The sequence below is a fragment of the Rhipicephalus microplus genome, chromosome 2 (genome assembly GCF_043290135.1).
Source record: "Rhipicephalus microplus isolate Deutch F79 chromosome 2, USDA_Rmic, whole genome shotgun sequence".
Lineage (NCBI taxonomy): Eukaryota > Metazoa > Arthropoda > Arachnida > Ixodida > Ixodidae > Rhipicephalus > Rhipicephalus microplus.
The window spans coordinates 255,881,118-255,903,941 of NC_134701.1; the positions used below are offsets into that span (position 1 = coordinate 255,881,118).

The 22,824-nt window shown below is 44.1% G+C and overlaps 1 protein-coding gene across 1 annotated transcript in view; it reads left to right on the plus strand.

Annotated features, from left to right (window-relative positions):
- The window catches only part of LOC119169263 (extracellular sulfatase Sulf-1-like), a 162,029-nt gene extending 140,636 nt beyond the window's left edge, over positions 1-21,393 (plus strand). Inside the window, exon 16 of the mRNA XM_075880153.1 lies at positions 21,332-21,393. Coding sequence (XP_075736268.1) covers positions 21,332-21,378 — 47 coding nt within the window. The 3' untranslated portion in view covers positions 21,379-21,393. The remainder of the gene's footprint in view (positions 1-21,331) is intronic.
- Positions 21,394-22,824: the final 1,431 nt, after the last annotated feature.

Genomic DNA, 22,824 nt, shown 5'->3' on the forward strand with positions numbered 1-22,824 from the left:
GAACTCACTGCAGCTCTGGATAGACTAGACAATCGGCCTTTATCGGAACAAAGGATTCTGGCTCATTGGCCAAGCCCATCCTCAGCCCAGAAGGCTTTGAAAGCTTTGCTGCGCTTTTTGCGGACAACTGGCCTCAGAGACAGACTTTAGTGTCTTATACTCTTTGTTGTTGCCTTTCCTCTGTCGCAATTGTTTTGTAATTTCTCCCTCTCTTCGCAACATTTCTTTTTAACATCTATCATTCCCGTCACCCCTTTCCCCAGCACAGGGTAGCCAGCCGGTCTAAGAACTGGCTTACGTCCCTGTCTTTCCGCTTAAACTTTCTTCCTCCTCTAATAGTAATAATATTATTATTATATTTTAATAGTAATAATATTATTATTATATTATATTAATAATAATAATATTGTTATTTGGAAAGTACTGAGCATGCCTGTCTTCATATAATAGAATATCGCAGCTCGTACCACATTTTCTATGCCATTCAGACTATGCAGGTGTTAGAGTAACCTGAGCTGTTCATTTTGTTGTTGTTAAAACATTTTCATGGCCATTATTATTTGTTCAACTTGCTCCTGCTCTTTCTTTCTTTCTTTCTTTCTTTCTTTCTTTCTTCGTAGAAAAAAAAAGCAATCTGTGTTCGCTGACACTAGCTTCAATGCTTCAGTGGCAGCAAAAAAAAAAAACAAACTTCAGTACCTGTTGGCACTTACTGAGTTCTCGTTTATTATTCCAATTCTTTTCTTAAGACTCATGCGTCGCCGTTCTCGCTTAACATCCAAACAACGACTTTATCTTGCCCTTCATCTTGTTGTTTTCATTGCGATATGTTGGCGCTGTGACGACATCGCGATCAGCCAGACACCACGACAGTGACCCTCATAAGCTAGGTGTTCATCGAAGTACATGCAGGCATAACACCCATCGCACCACGCTCTACGCTTCACTTGGAAATCATGCTGAATGAAAAGGCGCCGGTCGCCGTGTGTCGTGCAGGCGTTACCCGTCATGTCGTGGCGAAATCTCGAGTGTTCCGGCTAACAGACGCAGAGTGAGAAGTTATATCTAGGCCGAGAGACATCGGGCGGTGACAGTGAGAATAATACGTGCGTAAGCATATGAATGTATGCTTACGCACGCACGGCATGCGACAATCTCGAACTATCTCGCCACGCAAGGTAGCACGTTTAACTTGCTTTGCGCACTAACAAAACGAAGGTGGCGATTGCGAAGCTTGTTTTCAAATGGATTTCGTCAGCCATACCGAGGCAGCCATTCCGACGGCAACCATGCCGAGGCAGCAGAAGCAACAGTCCCGTTTATACGTGTATGAATGTACGTTTAAATGGTATGAATGTACGCTTAAATGGTATGTGGGGTTTAACGTCCCAAAACCATCATACGATTTTGAAAGACGCCATAGTGGAGGGGCCGGAAAAGTTTTTTAACGTACACCCAAATCTGAGCACACGGGCCTACAGCATTCTCGCCTCCATCGAAAATGCAGCGCCGCAGCCGGGATTCGATCCCGTGACCTGCGTATCAGCAACCTTAGCCACAGATCACTGCATGAACATTTAAATGCGGTAATCGTTGGCGGCCTTCCTCCTCTCTATTTTTTTTTCTTTTTTTCAATATGGTGGTGGTGGTAGTGGTTACAATGAAGAGGAAAAAGGCACCTAATTTCTGTCTGCCTTCAGGCGACACGGCGCAGTGCCTTATAGGGGTGGGGGGAAGGAGGGATAAAAAGAATAGAAGGAAAGTAGAAGCAGAAGAAGACAGCCAACGAGAGGAAAAAAGAAGGAGATAGGAAAGTGGGGATCCGGTCGAAGCAGTCCAAGGGCGGGGTGCCACAAAGCGAGAGCTACACGGCGTCAGGAGACCGCGGAGGGCGAACCAGTCGGCGGGAGCTACGCTGAAGTCGGAGATCGCGAGGGCACAACCGTCCAGCTTGAAATCCTGCAAGCGAATCTTTTCAATATGCTTTTGTCATCTGATGGTTGCTTGGGCAAACAAAAAATAGCGAGGGAATGGCATCTTAAAAAAAAAAAACTTGGCCCCGTATCTGCATGTTTCACTGCAAATTTCGTCAAAAGACGATAATATTGCGTCTGGAGAGAGTGAAAAAAAAAACGTTTATCTGATGTTCTGCGCGAACAAATTGGTGAATTGTGTTCTGGAAGCGCTGCGATAGCGAGTCCCGATCGTGCAGCGAAGGCGCACGAGCGCATCGAGGCACGTTAGACACGAGCGCTTTCTGGCGGTCATCTTGGAAAACGATGGAAGGCGTGCGCGCCCATCTTGGAGGCGATAAGTTATAGAACGCAAAGCGACGGGCAAATGCCACCACCGTGTCATCTTAGCAAAGCGTTCGAAACACTTGCCTTTTTTAACATCGCGTTGCATTGTCTGCGCAGCGTGATAAACGCTATGATCCTTGGAATTACTTATGTATGCCTTCTCTAGTGTAATGACACACATACAAAATATTGACGGGTTGTTAATGTGCCTCATATATGCGCAATAAATGCTTTTTATTTCACAATCGCAAAAGTATGAACGCTGAAAATTGAGCAATATTGGTGGGCGCTGCGGAGGGGGTTGGCCGTTCGGAGTATCGTTTGGTTCCGTTTGGGGTATCGTTACAGCGGATGGACGGACGGACGGACAGACGGACAGACAGATCAAAATTTTTGCGTTGAAGTACCCGAAGAAATACTATCGTCTTGAAAATCAACTCTCAACGCAAAATACAAAATGGGAGGCTGGTCTTCTTGCTCAACACGGCCCCTGAGGACCAACTCATGACCACCCAGCAGGCCCAAGGGCTTCCCAAGAGCCCAAGGGCTTCAGATCATTGTCTAGGCGGGGTTGGATCCGCATCAATCTGCCAGGCCAAAATAAAAGTTATTTCCCTCCCTCTTTCCTGCAACGCCGTCTTACTTGCCGCCAGCGTTTTCCTTCGGAGGGAGTATTTCACGCTGCGTTACGAATTCGATTGGCTCCTCCAACTGCACTTCATAACAGGGCGCCAGCGGTCCATGAGTGACGGGAGTATAATATACTGACAGTACGTACACATACCCGGACGCTATTGAAGCAGTGCTCAATATATGTTGGTGTTTGTTTGTGTAAGGTGTTTGAGTGTGGGTTTTTCACCACAGAGGAACGCGGGGTTTTCGGAACCCAGAATTTTGAAACGGCGCCGGCGGCAGTTCAGAGACGACGGCAGCTGGCGAGTTTGTTGTGGAGAAGCGAGCAGCGACGTATTTTGCAAGCTCTTAGGAATATAAAGTGAACGCACCATTTCTGGCTGTCCAGCTGTTGGTGTTTGGAGACGTCGCGGAATGCGATCTTTCTTGCACAACTGGTGGGACTCGATGCATGCACGCTTAGCCATTTTTAATGTAAACTTTTTTTTGTTTCCAAGTCGAGGCGGCCACGGACTCGGACGCGGTATTTACGACGCAGTTATTGTAGCCCCGCCGCATCGCGATGTAAAATTTCAGGAATGCGAAGTTTTGTTTTTACGCCACGGCTATAAATAGTTGAAATCCAAGACAGCCGCCAGCTGTATTTCTCGGTTATTTATGGTTGTCAGCTCACATAAAGTGTGAATCTATACAAGAAAACGACACTTTGTATGCAATAGAAAAGTAAGATGACCAAGAATGTCTTCCCACATTTGAACACATAAGGAAACATTCGAAGGTGCAAGAAATGATTATTTACGTATATTTTAGAGTTCTAGAAATGACACCGAAATTAAATATACCTAGGAAATGCTCAGTGGTAAGCGTCAATAAGCATGTTTGGTAAATTTACATGGAGTGCCATTCAGGCATGAATAATGACGCTGATGGTGCTCAAACTGCACTACGACGCACACCAACGCCGTACGTGCGACTGAAATACGCCTTGTAATATTATTACCTAAAGCCATTCAAAATGCATAAAAACAATGTCGAACATGAATAAGAATGAATAAGAGTGAGCCTTTTCAGAACTCAAGAAGAAGGGGTGTATGATCAGGTAATTTCTTTCTCCAGAAATAATGTCTTCGAAGCCACCAGCAATTGTTTAAAAAGGTTTCCATTGAATATCAAACTGCTGCCAAATATTTTTGAATTTCCAGAGAGAACACGTTTTCTTTTAGTTCCAGGTTAAACGTGTTTAATTAACAAGTGTTAATGCTATGGGAAATGGAGTTTAGTTCATGTCTAGCAGTGCGACACGAAGCAGTTTTTAATTTTTTTGCCAATAAAAAGCTAACGTGCTCCTTTGCTCAACAATGATGGTTTCGTGAAGATTTCCTCACAGTTGTAGGGTCTATTTCCTGTAATCGCAGGGAAGTTTCGTTGAAAGTCATCAAGGTGTTTATTGCACAAAGTCTCCATCATAGTGCTGATTTCGAATCTAGGGACGGCTTACTGCTATCTCATAGTTGAGTACCTAGTACTTTAAATCAGTAACCAATCTAAACAGACAGTACGAGTTTCCGAGTTTGTGCCGTTTAGTCAAGGCCTATGCAGCTATAAATGGAATGGTTCCTAATATTTTTGTCGACAGGGCCTCATCGAGTATGAAGTCCACGGGATGACTAGATGCTGTCCCCTAATAAAGTACCAAGTACTCTAAATGTCGCTCGCTTTGAACCTCGCTTTGAACGATGTCGCTTGCTTTGAACCCCGCGGAGTACTGCATGTACTTATAGGTACAGACGTACTCAATTGGTGTAAAAAAGACACCATTGCAAAGAATACGAACCACCGAAGACATCGCCTTCTGGTGGCGATATCAGAAAAAGCAAAACTTCTGCCCTCGTGCGTGCAGTCTACTCATCGGGTAATTATTAGGTATTCCAGCGTTGACCATAGGTCCCACACTTGGTGCCGGAATTCTTTTCGTTCCGCCGGCGAGGCAACGAAGCCTGTTGCTCGTTGCTCGAACAGAAACGGAAGATAGAAAACTTGGGGAAGGGATACGGTGTGAGAAAAGGAACAAAAAAACTAAAAAAGGATGCCTGTTTGTTCCACTACGCGCAATAATTACCTATTTAATTAAGAGATAGACGAAATAAGCTCGGTTATCGTATTCTTCCTTGTTCAGCCTATATAATGCAAGTTCCGGCCGGTGGTCGAAACGAATGCACCTGTCAGCTCTGCTTAACTGCGGTATTTCTTATTTTGTCGTGCTTGCAGAGCACGAGAAAGAAGACGGTATGACTTGTAAGTTGTTACGATGCTCGACTGACGTTTGAAGCAGTCACGTTTGCTGACAAATGCGCGTTCATTGCGTCGCAACGCAACGTTGAGATTGGTTCGTACCTGCGAGTACTCTCGATGAAAACGTCGTCACGATGAGTGCGTAGCGTTTTTGGAAGGCAGCAAGAGTGTCCTTATGGGCAATTACAAAGATAAGGGACATTCATTGAAGATCTGATGATTACAACTTATACTGTTGGTGATTACTTCTCTACTGGCTTATCAAATATAGAAAAGCATGCAGATATTGAAAAATGCCCCATGAATGTACCGAAAATTGACAATGTGGAGGATAGTGATTAAATCAAAACTATGTGCCAGCATTAGCGGTGTGTGATTATCAAATATTCTGCTTCGAATGGATTCTAACATTTCGTATATTTCCGAATGCGAAGTAGCATCTGCATTTGTTTGTGCTTTTTGCTCTTGCAACAATTGAATTTTGCGTTACAATCCTTTTCGCCAACCTGAGACTCAAGAAGCAAGGTTATCGTTCAGCAAATGACGCGCAGAAAATTGATGCTGCACTGTCATTTCCCAGGGATAACAGTGTCACATCTGTAGGTGTTCTGGTGAACGAGGGATAAGTTCTGGATGTGTTCAGTGGGCAATGACGCCGTTGTTCAAGCTACATTTCCTCTAAATAACAATAATGAACGCCTTTAGACGCACTAGTGGTCAATAAACTATTTTGTATAAACGGCCCGAAAATTTGCCTAAATAAATGAAATGCCTAAATACTCAAGTTGGCGAAACCTAAAGTGAATGCAGGTTTGATCGGTGGCAATTGGAGCTTGTTAGTAAGGTAGCATGATGATTAAGAGCAGCACATGCTTCAGACACGGACAAAACAAGGGAAATTTAACGTTGGTTGTCTTCAATGTGGATCTTTTGTCGGCGTCCTAAGCCTTCCCTACCCTCACTTATCTAGCAATAAACATGCATATGAGAAAAATAAAGAAAACTCAGCCTTATCAAGTTAACTGTGGCTACTCTTCATAAAATCCCATAGAACTGCGTAAAATATTGACAGAGATGTCACTTGCTCGCCTTTTATGTCTATTGTGAATACGTTATATCACCATGAGAAGTAAACAAAAAAACCCACAATAACTTAGTTTGGATTTTCACTCTTGAAATTTACCAGATCTCTACCAAAGTAAGGCAGCGAAAGCACAGGAGTAACACAATGTTTCTTTACAACAATATAACAAAAAAGATACTTATCTTCTGATTCCTCTGCTTTAAAATTGAATTCCGGGTCCTTGGGAATCATAATCGCATCTCGTAAATTGACTCTCCTAGTGTCGTTCAAACTTGCTCCGAGTGACGAACTCCTTTGAAGACTAAACGGAAAGTAACACAAGCTCGATAGGTCGAACGACAGGCCTGTGCAAATAAGCACCAAGTCTTGGCTTCTTTACCTTCCCATCAACTTAGCTGTATTGTGTGCGCACACCGTCGAATAACGTCGGAAGTTTGTATTTCACGATATTTTCTGTCAACGGCACCATTTTTTAGTTAACAGGCTCTGCGGGTGGCAGGCTAGCGTTGCTTGTATTGCTGTCCCCCTTTCTTCTTCTGAGTTTTTTTTTGCTTTTTTATAGTCTTCTTACGATACCTTTTCCCAGTTGCACATTCAATGACGCTCTAGCTGAGTGCTTTGGCGTGTGGCTTTGGGTCGAAGTTAGCTACTGAAATTCTTCGCGGCTCTGTGCAGCTCCCTTTCTCCCATCCTTCCTTATTCCAGCAGTCATTGTGTAAATTTTTTTTCTCTTTTTTCTTTCTGAAAAGAACACCATTCGTTTCAGTTCAGGCTGAAGATGGCGAATAAAAAACTGTTGCCGACAGGGGAAACGGCACCGTATAATCTAGAACTCTGAGTTTTACAATACCCCCACACCGTTTGTTTGCACCGTCCCCTATTGGAGGTAAGGTGCCAGCAGAGGCGCGGTTAGAGGGAGAGATGGGGCGAAGGGGATCACGTTTCGACAAAAAGCATGGCAGAGTATAGTATAGAAAATATAACGGTATTTAAAAGAACGACATTACCGAACAGCGTCGGCTGCTCGAGACATCAGTGAGACACAAAATCGAGAACACACAAACAAGAAAAACTTTCATCAGATGGTTCAAAAAAGCTCATGTTCCAACTGAGAACTTTTCACACCCGAAATTTGTTCTCATCTTTTCAAGATGCCGAGGCTCGTGTTTCCATTCTGAGGAGAGTACCACCTGTGTTGTTTTTACTGTAAATACAAGAATTTTTAGAATGAGGGAATTTATTCGTCATTTTTTTAGGGGACTTGGAATGATCACCCAGCAATTTGTGGCTTTCAGCGTAAACTAGAAGTAGGGAGAGTATTATGCCCATGGCGATATGAAAAATGAGCTGTGAATGAATACTTCAGCGCGAAACAAGCCCTATAATGCGCTGGCCGTAAATCCTGCCCATATTCGGCAACCACTGTTTGGCATGGCGCGTGTGACGAGACGCGCAGAAAGGATTGGTAGTGTCATCTTCTACCAAAGTTTCAGCCGCTTAAAATTTTTCTGTTTCAGTTCCAAGCTGATAAAAGCTAAAATATTCTGTTTTCAGCACGGCACAACATTATTAACTGAAGTTAAGGTGCTCGAACAGCTAGCTGCTTGTTACGTTGCAGCTCGCCAGTACACTATAGTGCTGCCCGACTATCAGGCTGTTACCCGTTTACAAAAACATTCATTTAGAAATCTCAGGTTTGACCAAATGCGCTAACTTTTTGCCAGATTTATTTGCGAATGCACAGGAATTAACCCACACAATTTCAATTATGACGCAGGTAGCATGCGTGTATTTCAGCGAAGGAACAGATGCCTACTCTTAATTGCATTGGATTGGCCATATTTTTATGGGTCCTTCTCATTTGAAGAATAAAATGAAGTGAGACTTCTCATTCGTATAGTTTTTAAATGCGGAGCACATTAGGGACCCCTACCGTCGTATGCTGTCGTCGTATCTTATCGTAACGCCGACAAAACCACTTAAAAATACAAAGAGACAGAAAGAAAGTGAGAAATACAAACAGAGAAAGGAATGAAAACGATATGTAGTCCATGGTTTAGCGAATGCTCGACTAATCAGGTATCACATGAGAATGTAGGTACGATCACTCACCCCAACAAGGTGAAAAAAACGCAGAAGCGTCTCGTGACCCATACGGGTTCCTTGTTCAGACGTTTTGAGAGCCATACAGGTTCCTCGTCCCAATTATTAAGTGACCCGTATCGGTCCTGAAAGATCTCTGCGTTTTTTCACCTTTACTTGGTCAGTAACCGCATCGACATTTTCCAAAGAAAACAATTGGGAGAAATAGAAATAGAAATAAACGAAGAATGAAATACGAGAAGGAAATTGATTAATATGTGTGGTTTAACGTCCCAAAACAATCATATAATTATGAGAGGCGCCGTAGTGGAGGGCAACGAAAATTTCGACCACCTGGGGTTCTTTATCGTGCGCCAAAATCTGAGCACACAGGACTACAGCCTTTTCGCCTCCATCAAAAATGCATAATAAAGAAGAAAAGAAACCAAAAACCGAAGAGGAGCAATGACGGCTTCCGGACACCGCACTTTTTTGAGGCTTCGCACCACTAGCCCGAAGCTGCCTTAATTTTTACTTGGAAGGCTGGCTGGTTTGGCTTGTTTTTCATATGTCTAATTGAAAAGAAAAAAAAAACCTTTATATTTTACGAAGACGAATTCTTCAGGTGCGTCAGTAAGCGGGAATATAGACTGTTGCCTGTGACAACAAAAATGATGGGAAAGAATTATGGCGTGGCAACGTCACTGCGTGCCGTCATCGTGGCATCATAAGTTAGCAAACTGTAACGTCATAAATCCCCAAACTTACACTATATCAAAAACTTGGTTTTTGTAGGTTTCTGTGCTGCTTGCACAGACTTCAGACACTGTCAAAAAGAATAAAAGCACTAGTCATAGACGGTCGTTTTTTTCTATAGGGAATCCTGCAAGCGTAACATCTTCCTGAAACCCAAATAAAAAAGGACACAAATTACACTAAGTCGCCCAATGCTCGGTGCACCACGAATCTGATTGGTCTCATTGTTATTGATTACTGTATTTAGCCAGAACTTTTACTGGAACTTTTACTTGAAACAGTACGTGGCCTTGGATTGAATTCACCACAACGACATCCATTCAGCACAGTGGCTCTCCAACAAGGCCACCTGCAAGTTGACATTGCCGAATATTTCTGCGGGAGAATTGCGGGTGATGGGGTCACCATGAGTGATGAGGTTTTCGGCGATGCTCCTGTAGCACGTTTCCTTGAACTAAATCTGCTTTCCTCACTCGAGGAACTGGACGCGGCCCTAGTCACCTGCAGGCGTCGTTCATCGTCACTTGGACCGGGTGGCATCACGTATGCTGATTTATGCCATCTTGGAGGACGGTGCCGGGATACTGGAATGCTACAACCAGTCATGGACTGACGGCGTAGTTCCTAGTAGGCGGGAATTCAGCCGCTTGGTACCGATCGTCAAGCCTGGAAAATCGCCACTGGACCTCGCATCATACCGACCTATTGCGCTGTATAGCTCAGAGGGAAAAGTAATGAAAAATGGTCCTCACACGCCTCGAGTGGTACCTAGAGCGCTACAATATATATCCAGAGGCTATGGATGGTTTTTGATAAGGCCGTTCTTCTACAGACAATGTTATTGACCTTGTGACCTCTGTGCAACAACAGAATTTCCTCAAGCGCATATCCGTTGCTATGTTCGTCGACGTGAAAGGAGCCTACGACAACGTACTGCACGACGCCATTCTCGATTCCTTAGAAAGTATTGGAAACGGTGGAGAAACGTTTAAATGGCTTCGGAGTTATTTATTGAAGAGATCCTTTTTCATGCACACTGCAGAAGGCTGCACCATAGACCAATACACCTCTCGTGGGGTACTACAGGGTGGGGTTTTCAACCCTATTTTGTTTAATCTCACTATTATTGGACTTGCCCGAGTTCTACCTCGATCATTCAACCTTCCTGTGTACGCTGATGACATCTTTATCTGGGCTTCAGCAGTGATGTGACCCCAGGTACGGGCAAGGCTCCAAAGTGCAGCGACTACAACATTGAAATATCTCCGTGCTCGAGGGCAGAGAATCTCCCCAGAGAAATGCGCCTTAGTTCCTTTCACTCGCAAGGCGATGTTCTGGTATCCCGTTTCCATCGAGAATGTGGGAATTTTCTATATGAAATGTCATCGATTCCTGGGCATAATTAGAGACAGAAATATTTCATGGAGTGCTCACATCGCGCACTTGAAGAAGATGCTCAGCTCTTTCACCCATGTAATGGAATGTCTCGCCGGTAAAACTTGCGAAACATCCGTGTCAGCCATGCTTGAACTGTACAGAGCACCCTTAATAAGGTATTTTCGGTATAGCACACCCGTGCTTTCAAATGCCAGAAAAACCAACATGCGGGTCCTGCAAAGCATTTAAGGCCAAGTTCTTTGCACATGCTTTTGATTGCCGAGGGGACGCAACTATTGTCATTGCCAAAGACCACCAGATTACGACCTATATAACTGTCGACACACTCCAGGTGCATATTCGCCATATATCCTGATTGCCTAACCACCACCTTGCCAGCCTGTCACTGGAAAGACCGAAGGCAGAGTTTTCCAGAGTGGCAGTGGCTAACCAGCATTCCGTCGTCTGGACATTCTCACCCGCAACCATACCACTATGCCCGGAGTAGTGCCTGCAAAGACCCTTGTACACCTTGAAGTGCCGGGGATAACCAAAAAGGCTAGCCTGTAATCTGCAGCCCTCAAGCAGATGTCATTGAACCTTTTGTATGTACCATATGAAAACCTAACTCATAATTTATACGGACGGTTCAGTCTCGGGAAGTTTAACGAGCGCTTTTGCGATTACATCGCTGTCAATCACCGCCAAGTTCAAGATTTTGCACGTCACAACATCTACGGGATCCGAGCTCACCTCCCTTCTAGCCGCAATCAGATTTCTTATGCGAGAATCTCCTGCTAAGTGGGCCATCTTCTGTGACTCTAAGGTGGCCCTTCAATGTATGCGAACTCTACGACGCGGGAACTACCATCAGATGGTATTTGAAATCGATGAGATCTGTCATCGCGCCACTAACAATGAACATGACATAATCTTTCAATGGCTGCCTGGTGACTGTCGGATTGGTTGGAACCACCTCGCGGACAACGCTTCCTGTTTTGCCCATGGCGGAGCTGTCAAGGGTCGATGCCGCAAAATAAGTTCGCCACATCGCGCATAATACCACACTTAAGCATACTAATTTTCAACCGAACTCTACTCGACGCCCACAGAACTTCGCTTCATTACTCCAATTACAGCTTCCATCAAAGACTTCCTGACGGGACGCTACAATGCTGTGTCGATTGTGAGTCGGTGTTGCCTTCACAATTCATCAAGTGATCGCATCGGTATGGCTGACTCCCCCAAATGTGATAACTGCCATTGTGTAGAAACTCTCAACCATGTGCTGTGCCATTGTCCAGATTTTGAAGATCGCCGGACTCTCCAGTGTGCCTTAAAGAGGCTGGATTATCGACCCTTCACTCTGGATGGAAAAGATCTTGGAAGCGTGGCCTTCACGTACTTCAGTCCAGAAAGCCACACGAGCCCTCCGACAATTCTTGAGGGCAACATCACTGTGCGACCGCAATGTGTATCTCCTTCTTCCTCTTCTTCTCCCTCATTCTCCTCTTCCCCGTGTAGGGTAGCAATCTGGAATTGGTCTAGTTAACCTTCCTACCTTTCTAATATATTTTATTCTCTCTCTTTTGCTTTGACATGGCTTGAACTAGCGTACAGGTGGCACGGCGCTGTAAGATAGTCATGCCGCTAAGGCACACTATATGTGCATAATTCTCAGGTCAGTTCAGGCTTTACCATGATTAATTGTTCGGGAAAGTTTAGAAGGTGGCCCTGCAGTGTGAACGGAATCTATTATTTTGAGAGTTAGTCTTTGGTGGTGGCTGCCCCGTTTCCTTCTTCCTTTGCGGGCACGAAAGCTGCACAGGATATGGTGCAAAGTGCTATGGTCATGCATGGACAGCCGGTGGGTAATTGGCATTCATCAACGTTGCTTCAGAGTGACCCCGCTCATCATTCGAAAAACGCGGTCAGTACATAGTGCTTATCACAACGTTTGGCACGAACTTCAATGAATTGATGATTTTTTTCCCGAGCGCCACCCACTTTGCGACCTCACAGTGGATCATTTAACACATTATAAAATGAGAAACGGTGAGTTTTTATTGGGTCGTGAGTTTTCGATACGTTCTGCACGAACACCACCTATGAACTGCTGTGCACGTTCCACCATTGATGTTAATGACGCATGTAATTACAGTCTTTCCCATGTCAAGCTCTTGGTTCGTGTTAAGCGCATCTTAACTTTAGCTGAAAGACCGGGTTTCAATAATATCTCATACATTATGTGTTTATTTAATAGCGTGTTTTAAGTAGTAGAAGTTTCCTAAAAGCTAGTCCAGTACGTCGGCTTTCCTGACCAGCCTTCTAAGAAAACAGTGATACCCCCAACTTGCGTGTATTGATGAGACACTTGCGATTCTCAATAGGGCAAGCTATTTTTTGCCGAACTAGAAACAAACGTGTCACCTACCTTCTCCTATCGTGCCTCCTCTCTCTTTCCCCCTCGGGTGAAATGCAAACAAAACTGTCTTTCTCGGCCTTACTGCCACTGTCCGAACTGCACAAGCTATATATAAATAAATTGCCTTGAAATTAACCGTTTACCTCCCATCGTCGCTATATAATAGGTCGCAAAAGTTGACAGTTTTTTAAAAAAACTGCAAGGCCAAAAATTCGGCCAGAGAAGTTAGCATTGTTATTGAATTTCTTTTAAAAACTTACTCGTATACAGACAGAGATTAACAAAAAATAAACAAAAATCAAGATGAGAACAGGCTGATAGCTGCTACCTGCAATGTCATGACCTTGGTGCTTGTTGGGAAGGAGGGCATACAAACTCGGAAGGTGAAACTGGAAGGACTAATTAAGAAGCTAAAAAAATAAAAAGTTGAAGGTGACTGCAAAGACGGCAGAGAAAGCGCTAAATTGTGAGAAATGAGAAAATGAAGTAACCTTAAACCATTTCTCACTTCTATCTGTAGCGTACATGTTTTGCTCGCCAGAACTACGATATGGTTCTGAGGCACACCTTAATGGAAGGCTCTAGCAATTTAAACGGACTGATCTTTTTTAACGTGCGCCGACAGCGTACAGTGAACGGGCCTTTTATGGAATTTCTTCTCCTCCAATATGCAACCGCAGCAGCCCGTATCGAACCTACAAACAGCAGCCGAACACTGTAACAGCAACACACCTCGCTGGATGATCTAGCGTAAAGTTGATCAATAGAAACAATATCGCACTTTGTTCTTGTCTCGTGTTAGTTGGTAGTAAAGGAACAAAGTGAAAACTTTCCGAGAGAAAATGTTCAGAAGAAAGGAGTATCTCGTGGCAGAAAACTTCGCACTTTGCGCCGTCGATGTGATGACGCGTCCTCGTATCAATTCACGTATTCGTATGCTTGTACGTATGCCGGCGCTGTAGAAGTGTTCACCCATTTCTCACACCAGGCCTCACCTTTTCACCACCTACGCGGTCGTACTCTTGCGCAGTGCACTAGATCAATACTGCTTATACGACGTGTACCCTACCTGACAAGCAAACCCAATAACCACGTGTATGCATTTCCCCAGACAAGCACGCTCTTGCGGACAACATTAGTTGTGCGATTGCCCGAACACGCTTAGATACTTGCGGCTCGACAGATACACAACTCGGGTCCTAGCCCTCACACACACACACCTTGTCGTTATGCTGTGGCTGAGGGGTCATTGGGGCCACTGATTGATTCCCTTTGATGCAAGAAAGGGGGCTACCTTGTCCATGTATGGCTGAAATCTGACTAGCCCTTGCCCTTTTTAAACTTTGGAAACTTCTCTTTTTTTTCCTTTGTTCTCGGCCCGCTGCCCTTCCACGTGCTGCTCCGCTTCTCAGAAACAGTGGTGTAGCGCTTGTACCATCTTTGTCTCGCACATGAAATGGACACCGGTGCTATTGTGTGGAGCTATGTATTCTTCGCAACGTCGTTTGTTTTGGGTATCTGCAGCAAGGGAAAGAGGAAAAGAACATAGACGCTGAAGGAAGTGTGTTCGGGTGCTGGTCGATATGCCGCCCCTGGTTGTGGTGTGCCCGGACAACTTCCTTCCCGTTGTCGGAGAATAAAAAAAACAAAGAATGGTATCAAGGTGAATATGAGTGAATGATTGTAAAGGTGGAGGACGGGAGGATGTTGTTCAGTGCTTTGTTCAGTCTTGATGTGCAAGTCTTTTTTTTTCTTTTGGTAGTGAGGTGGGCAGCACAACGGAGTCATTGTGTTTCGCTTCTTTTTCTGAGGTTGATGACCAAGGCCCGTATTCACAAATGCTCCTCGACTCGTAACTAGACCTCAAGGGGCCCTTGAGTCTTTTCACGTTGCGGAAATTGCAACGCGAAACTGTCCTAAAAGATCTCTTGAGTTCGAGTTTCGAGTCGAGGAGCGTTTGTGAATACGGGCCCAAGAAAACGAATCAAATTTCTCTTGTTGCACATGCACTTCTATGTTAGTTTTTTTTGCTCGTATGATTTGTATTATCGAAAGAGGAATGTCTGCGTGTCCATAATCTCTATTTGCGCAGGTAGCTGAAGGACGCAATACACATAGAGAATAAAAAAAGTGAGCATGATAATTTGCATTCACCTGAACAAGTACATTCTCACGTGAGCATGTCATCACCTAAGTTAAAATTTGCCAGCATTAGGTGTAGATTAAGCTAGAAAGCAGTCTCCGTTTATTTAATTAGTAATTTCTTTTGCTAAATTATTTGAACATATATACACTAAAAAGAGAATATTTTTGCTTTGACGTCGATAGCCGGCTGCACTCATTTTAACAGCCGATTTCTGGGTCCTTGCGTTTCAAAATCGCCACATAATCATGAGACATGGCGTAGTGATGGACACTGAATGAATATTTATCATCTGTGTTTCTTAAACGCACACATAATCCTAAGTGTGTCTAGGAGCTTCATTTTTTTTCACAAAATTGTCCCCTGTCTAAAATTTTGGTCATATATTTTTTTGATGTCCTTTGCTCCGTCTTGGTGATTGTTCGTGTACCCGAATTCTCGTGGCCTCCTTTACTTCACTGGTGTTTTTTTTCGTAAAATTGTTGACCTACTAATGGGCACTCTGTGAGGTGACTCCAACAACTAATTGTGCAGTCACAGATTATTGGGTCGGATTACAAAGCAAGTAGCACTGGCACGGCTCAATTTTTACGTCCCCATTCAAAAGCTTCAAAATACAACGAATTCTGCGAGAAAAATAAAGAACATGAAATAATTCCATGCGCTGGCATTTTACGTAACGTTCCAATAGTGCTTCGAGTACAGAAGCAGTGTCTTATATGCTTCAGACGCCCGTTCGTAACTGCCAAAAACGAGCTAAAAAAATTGGCCCCGTATATGCATGTTAATGTGCAAATGTCGTCGAAAGACGATAGTCTTGCGTGAGAAGAAAGTGAACAAAGTATTTATTTGATGACAACACCACATGTAAAGACACCGCGGTGATTTTCACTGACTCGCAAACCGCTTGCAGAAATTATGTGAAGGGCGGCATCTCAGCCGACGCAATTAACATTTTGCCATGGCGAAGCTCTCCACTTCCATATACCTGCGTAATCTGGGTTCCTGGACAAGAGGATCTACAGAAAAATGAAGCGGCTCATGGTGCTGCCCATGAGCACGCCAGCAGGGCTGCCCTGGGACCAAAGGATACCCGATCCGCGGCTGCAGAGGTGGAGGTAGTAGAAAACACCTACTCGTCGCTACTTCAACACTACAAACTAGAGCGGTGGGTGTACCCTCCACCACATCCAAGAGTAATCAAAGAAGAGAGCGTGATTTTCAGACATGACCTACAAAGCAACACTTACATACATGACCTATTAATGCACCGCCTCTACCAAACGACACATGGCTACATATGTCCGCTCTGCAGCGTACCAGATACCCAGGCACACTTTTTCCTGAAGTGCCAGTGCCATGCAAACCACGACGTGCAACTGGAGCGGGACCAAGCCCCAAGAATAAACGACGACCACCTAATGGAACCGTGGGAGGCCAAGCTCGTCCTCGAGGACCTGGAAGACCAGCGACAACTCGTCGGCAGGGCCAAGAGGGCAGTCGAAGCCACTTTAGGGTGACACCGGGCTTCGCTCGGGACACTGTTTCTAAATGAACGTTTATTTCTCCCTCTCTCTCTTTCTGCGCAAGAAAATCAGTGAATGGTATTCTGGAGGCGCTGTGTTCGAGCGTGCAGCGGAGTCGAACGAGCGCATCAAGTCACGTCACACGTGAGACATGAACGCCATCTGGCTCTTTTCTTGGAAAACAAAGCCCGCGGATCTGAGACGGGTGTGCGCCCGTCTCAGAGGTGATAAGGTGTAGAATGCAAGGCGACGGGTAGGTGCCACCACCGTCTCGTCTTAGCAAAGCGTTGAAAACACTCGCCTTTTCGTGCAAGCGTTGCATGGTCATCACAGCGTGAGAAACGCTACGGTCCTTAGAATTACTTATGTACGCCTTTTCTAGTAAAAGACGCACTTGCAGAATATATACGTGTTGCTATGATGCCTCAGACATGCGCAATAATTGATTTTTAATTGACAATCACACAAGTATGAACGCTGAATCTTGAACAACATTTGCGGGAGCTGCGGATGGAGTCGGCCATTTTGGGTATCGGCTGATGCCGTTTAGAGTACCCGGTACCGTTAAGGGAGGAAAAACTGACAAATGTGCAGGCAGACAGACAGACAGACCAAAATTTTTGCGTCGAAGGTCCTCAAGAAAGACTATCGTCTTTAAGATGTGAGTGACCACCGGGTATAGCGCGCCTATACGAAGCTTTTTATACGCCAATGAGAAGGCTAGCTCTAGCCATCTATTGTAACACGCGAAGTTCCAAAAGGTGACGACCGCGAATGATCGAGTTGCGATTCAGCGACTCCATAGGGACGATAAAAGATCGCCCCACTTTATTTCTCGTTGAGTGGTACCCATGTTATAGAACAATGCATTTTCGTCTTTCGTGCACGCGGCATGCACTTCGGGCAATGGCATAAACTTCTGGAAAATGGCCAGATTGCTTGCGCAGAGACTTTTGTAACTATACATTGACGATAGATGCGGTGACACGAGCCTTCTGTACAGCACAAAGTTTTCGAGGAACGCAAGGCATGCTCTATCTGGTTGGCATAAACTATACGATGCATGCTGTCCCATACGAAGACTCTAAGGAAGTGTATGCTGTATGGAGGAGAAAGAGAGAATAAAGAGGATGAGAAAGAGGGACTCGGAAGAGAGAAACTGACATTTTTGTATTTTAACGCATCGGAGGGGCAGCGATTGCACTCGCCTGTGGCAATTCTTTTTCTTTGCACTTGTTTTACCTCATTCTCGCTTTTAACAGTGGCTATAGGTGTTTGGCTGCTGACTCGAAGGTTTTCGGTTCAATCCCGATCATGGCGGTTTCATTTCGATGGAAGTGAAATGGTAGAGGCCAGTGTACTGTGTGACGTGAGTGCCCTTTAAAAAAAAAAAAAACACCAGACGGTTTGAATTTCCGGAGCCATTCACTACGACGTCTATGACAATATTATCGTGGTTTTCGGACGTAAACTGCAGATAAAAATATTATCATTCTCGCTTTTCATCAACGCTCATGATAAAAAGTAGACTGTACACGACGACGAAGAGTGTACACGTTTCAAGTGTTCCTGAGATGAATATTCGCAGCGCTGCGCGAACACGAATTGAGACAAAAGGAGTAGCCGAGGCGTAACTAAACTTCACCCGCGTGGCGTCAGAACAATGTCTGATCGCGCAGTGTCTGGTGCTGCTTTGCGCGAGACAATGGAGCGTTCTTGAGAGGCGAATCCGACTCTCTGGACTCTTCTCCCTTTCCCACCTCTTCGTAGCTTGTAAACGTGTTGTCTTCTCGCTCAGCTCTTTGAGTGAGTGAGTAAAACACGCTAGCAAGCCGTTTTCACTGAGGATAGTGGCTTGAGACAGTCTTGGATCAAAACGAAAAGGCTGGAAACTCCCTCCGCCGCTGTTTCTTGCCACCGTCGAGTTCCGTGCACTGCCTCCTTCTTTGAGTTCGAAGGCAGCCTGGGGTCCTTCGACTAAATTTTTGGGGCCGCACACTGCCTGGTCAAGCGGAAAATTTCGGCTAGTGCGTGCATGCGTGGTTCGACCGATGTCACGAGCTTTCCCACCGGAGCTTAGAACTTTGCAGAGCGACCCTTCACTGTCTCCAACAATGTGGCAGGAGTGGAGATAAATGATGGCTACAATCCTTGTCATTTTGTTTTTGTGTTTTTTTAAACATATTTTTTAGAAAATTGCTCCACGAATATGTATATTTGTGTAGGACTGGTATATAAAGAGGACAACGATTGCGTAGAAGACGAACACGAGTGCTAACTTTCAACTACGGAATTTTATTTTCAAGGTTAGTCATACGCCGGTATAAGCACACAATAACGCGTCACTGTAACAATCTAATCTTTTGTATTGCAGCTCATAGCACATAAAAAAGCAACCTTCTCTTCGATCTGACTGCAGCTGAACACACCAGCTTATACACTAAGAAGAAAAATGTTTTTTTTTTTGCGGCATGCATCAATATTTAATTTCTTTAGTGACAGGGTCAATAGCAGCAATGAATTGCTTACAGAGTCGTTGGCTGCAGAAAGTATGCGATGAGTATTTTCATTCAATCTTCCGAATTACATGGCTATCTTCCGATTCGGTCATACGACAGCTTCCACATTGAAGTTCTCCATTGCCGTCAATGCAAAACTTCAAATAATATTTTCTTCGATAAACAAATGAAGTAATGGAAATATTTGCCATATAAAAGAATTGTTCATTTGCTTTTCTTTCAGGCATAACGATTATTTTAATTGGAGCACCACGTGGTGCTAATTGCGCCTCAATATAGACCAAAATGTCAATCTGGTAAAATTTATCCCTTTTTCTCGTAATGTTGAACAGATTGAGATGTGTAAAAGTATTTTTTTCTGCAAAATATCCTTTTGTGCAATAAGTATTCATTGTTCAGACATTCATACTAAGCACAGTATTTGAAGCACAGTAGCTGCCTAAATTCTTGTACGCGTATAGGACAGAAAAATTGCACTAATATTATTGAGCTTCAAGCACCTTACAGAGGCATCTTTACTTCTCACGTAGACGAAATTTGGTATAGAAAGGAGTGGTACATTTAAAATGTTTTTTTCTGAAACATCACCCAAACTAAATTCTGGGAATCTCAAAAGGCACCCACGTGACCAAAATATTTTCGCTCCGAAATATTTATGGAATTAACTGTTTTAAATGCGGTAAATAAGCACAATATTGTAAAATACATTTCAGGTAGTCGCCAAAATGACGGGAGCGTTTGGCGTTGAGTGACATAATGAGATCGTGGTAACACTGCAAAAATTTTGGCTTCGTGCACTGAGTACACGAGCAGGTCTCTAAAGTTTTACTGTTGTTTCTAAATACTGATATAAAGCTGTCGCTGGATAGAAGAGCCGCAAGTCGCCATGAAATGCACCAGATTATCTATCGATAAGACAGTGTTCGTAGCCACTGACTCCTCACTCACGGCCTGCTTCCTGATTTGATTTTTCCCATTTAGTACATAATACTTCAAAATTAATCTAGCTAGATAACCTGTCAGAAATGTTTTCAGACTAGTCAATTTTGATATCAATACACATTTTCTCTTTCCAACCTTTAACATTTACTCAGTCACTTCTATTCTTTAGCAACATTTATCAGTGTACGCTAACCAGTGCTCGTACCATGAGCAAAACGGACCTGGTGTACGGCCCTCAAAAGGCCAGACACAGTGCAGAGTAATAACCACGGAGAAGAATCCTTCACAAGACATCGCTTTGGCGATTGCCGCATCAGTCACGACTAACCCATCGCCTCCCGCAACCCTATCCGCTATGCACATGCTCACATACACGAAAGCTTCTAGGGAGCGCGACTGCGTTCTGTATAACTCAGAAAACGTCAGGTAATGAGTCAGGAATAATTCGGCAATAACTCCGGGGAGTAATATGTATTATACAAGCAATTATAGCAGGGCATACAACAGGATACAAGGCACCGCGTAAGCACTACCACAAGAAAGACAACGTAAGCCGTCCCCTACCCCGGCTTGCCTGCCATACGAACATTGCGTGCGGCTGTATTTTGGCCCAAGTCGATGTACTGGTAGAGTCATCCAAGCCGACTATTACACAAGAAACGCAGCCATCCTCGAGAAGCGAGGCATCCTGACCGCCATTCTTCACCAGCGGGAGCAATCACGCGTGGTGCAGGAAGCACCCGTTACTCTCTGCCTCAACACAACGAACCGACCTGAGCACGGCTGGTCTTCCTTTATCGCTGCCTCTGCCATGCTTCGCTTTTTCTCGTGGCAAGAATCCAAACAGCATCATCTTCCATAGTAAGACGTTCATGATTTATATGTAAGATGATGCTGACTGCTTCCAAGATTTGTATCTTTTTTGCCTTATGAGACGCTCTCTGTCGCCTTACTTTCAGCGTTCTTTCACGACGCGTCCTTGTCGGTGGTGGCTTGGATTTCTTGCGTTAGCCTTCGCTATTTTTTCAATACAACATTTATTTTTTGCATTGTCCTGTTCTGACATACCTCATATCGCATCGGTCTGTGGCACGCGTTTGATTACGTGGGAGAAATCATTTCGCGACGAGGGAATCAAACAGTGGTCGTGTCATCCTCTTACGCCTAAGGGATGGTAGGAACATGATGTGGCAAATAGTTGAGGCGCATCTGCTTTTTTCATCTTTTTTTGTTGTTTCACCGTACATTCCAGGAATGATAAAATTGGTTCACGTATTTGGCACTGGAAAATCTCTGTGAAGGCAACGAGAAGGAAGAGAGTTGAAGGTGAGAGAGGAAAATGTGAACTAGGCATGCTACGGACCGTTAAATTAAGGTATAAAATGTGCTGCAATGTTAAAGCGAAAAAGCTAGAAGCGTATTTTGTGCCCGTTAAAATTCTGCAGAACTTTTTCTGTCACTTCAGCTTTCTCGACTATGTTCAGATGTTGTGGCACGCTTTTCTATAGCTCTACATCGACTAAATAATAACTGTTTTGCTAGTTTGGTGTCTTACTGCAATCGAACGCAAAATCTAACTACCACGAGATGTAGGCAACGACAATTTTAATAGTTGCACGTATATTTCATTGCAAATACAAAGGGGAATTCCGCACGTAAAACAAGCCAGCTTGTCTTCTTTTCATGTAATTAGGCATATAAGCACAGTATATTTGTACTTCTTCTATGTCTCACTCTTTTTTCGTCCTCCCACTTCATACATTTCCGCTTACCGAGTGTTTGCAGGCATAAAATTTTTGTTCTTGCTTACTTTACAGTTTTCCTAACAAAAATTTTTTTCATCTTCTTGTTTACAGTTTTCCAAACACCTGGATAATGGGTTGGATTACGGACTTAAGGGAGGGTTTTTCGCTACACGGACACATAAAAAATAACTTCAAAATATTCACTTGTGAAAAGTAAAAATAAAACGGAAAGCAAGCTCGAGGATCAAGTGAACTCTCTCGGTGACCCCGATAACTCGTGGAATGACGCTCGCGTAAGGCTTTAGGAGTCGTGCGGCTTGTAATGGTGCTCTAGAGTGCAGGTAAGCTGTGAATCCCATTCTTATAATACTTCACAAAATAAAAACCCACCGCTGACAGTTCGAAACTCTCACGGAAACAAGAGGTCTTGGACTGGAATGACGAAGACGAATTGTCTCGATATACGAGCTATATCTTATATATTTGTGTAGAGAGCGAAAGCGCAACATTTCATTTGCAGATAAAGAATGATGTAAGTCTGGTCAGATGGGCCCACTCTCCAGAGAAGTCGAAAAATTCAATTTCCTCGTAGCAATGGAAGGACGTGAATACCTGAAAATCGGAATGCGCAATGCTCTCGTTCGTCCAGCGAACAATAATCGTGCTCGGCGCGTCATATCTTTTTTTTTCATACGTGGAATCATTTCGTTTATTTTCTTTGCGCAATAAATTTATTGAAACTTTTATCATTTCCTTGTGTTGTGCTTATCTCGGGGGCCGTGCTTTTTTTATTCGAAATCCTATTTATCTTACGGCAGTACCCCTGTCAAACTCAACATCTGGCGCGTTTCTCACAGCTAGGATGTGTGAACACACGTACTTCTTGTTAAGTGCACTCTGAAGGATTTGCAGCTTAGTGGCGGTGAAGTGTAATTAAGGTCGGGCGTAATCCAGTTCGAGACCAAAAGCAGCTTTCGCTGTAGAGGAGCGCTGCTGCTTG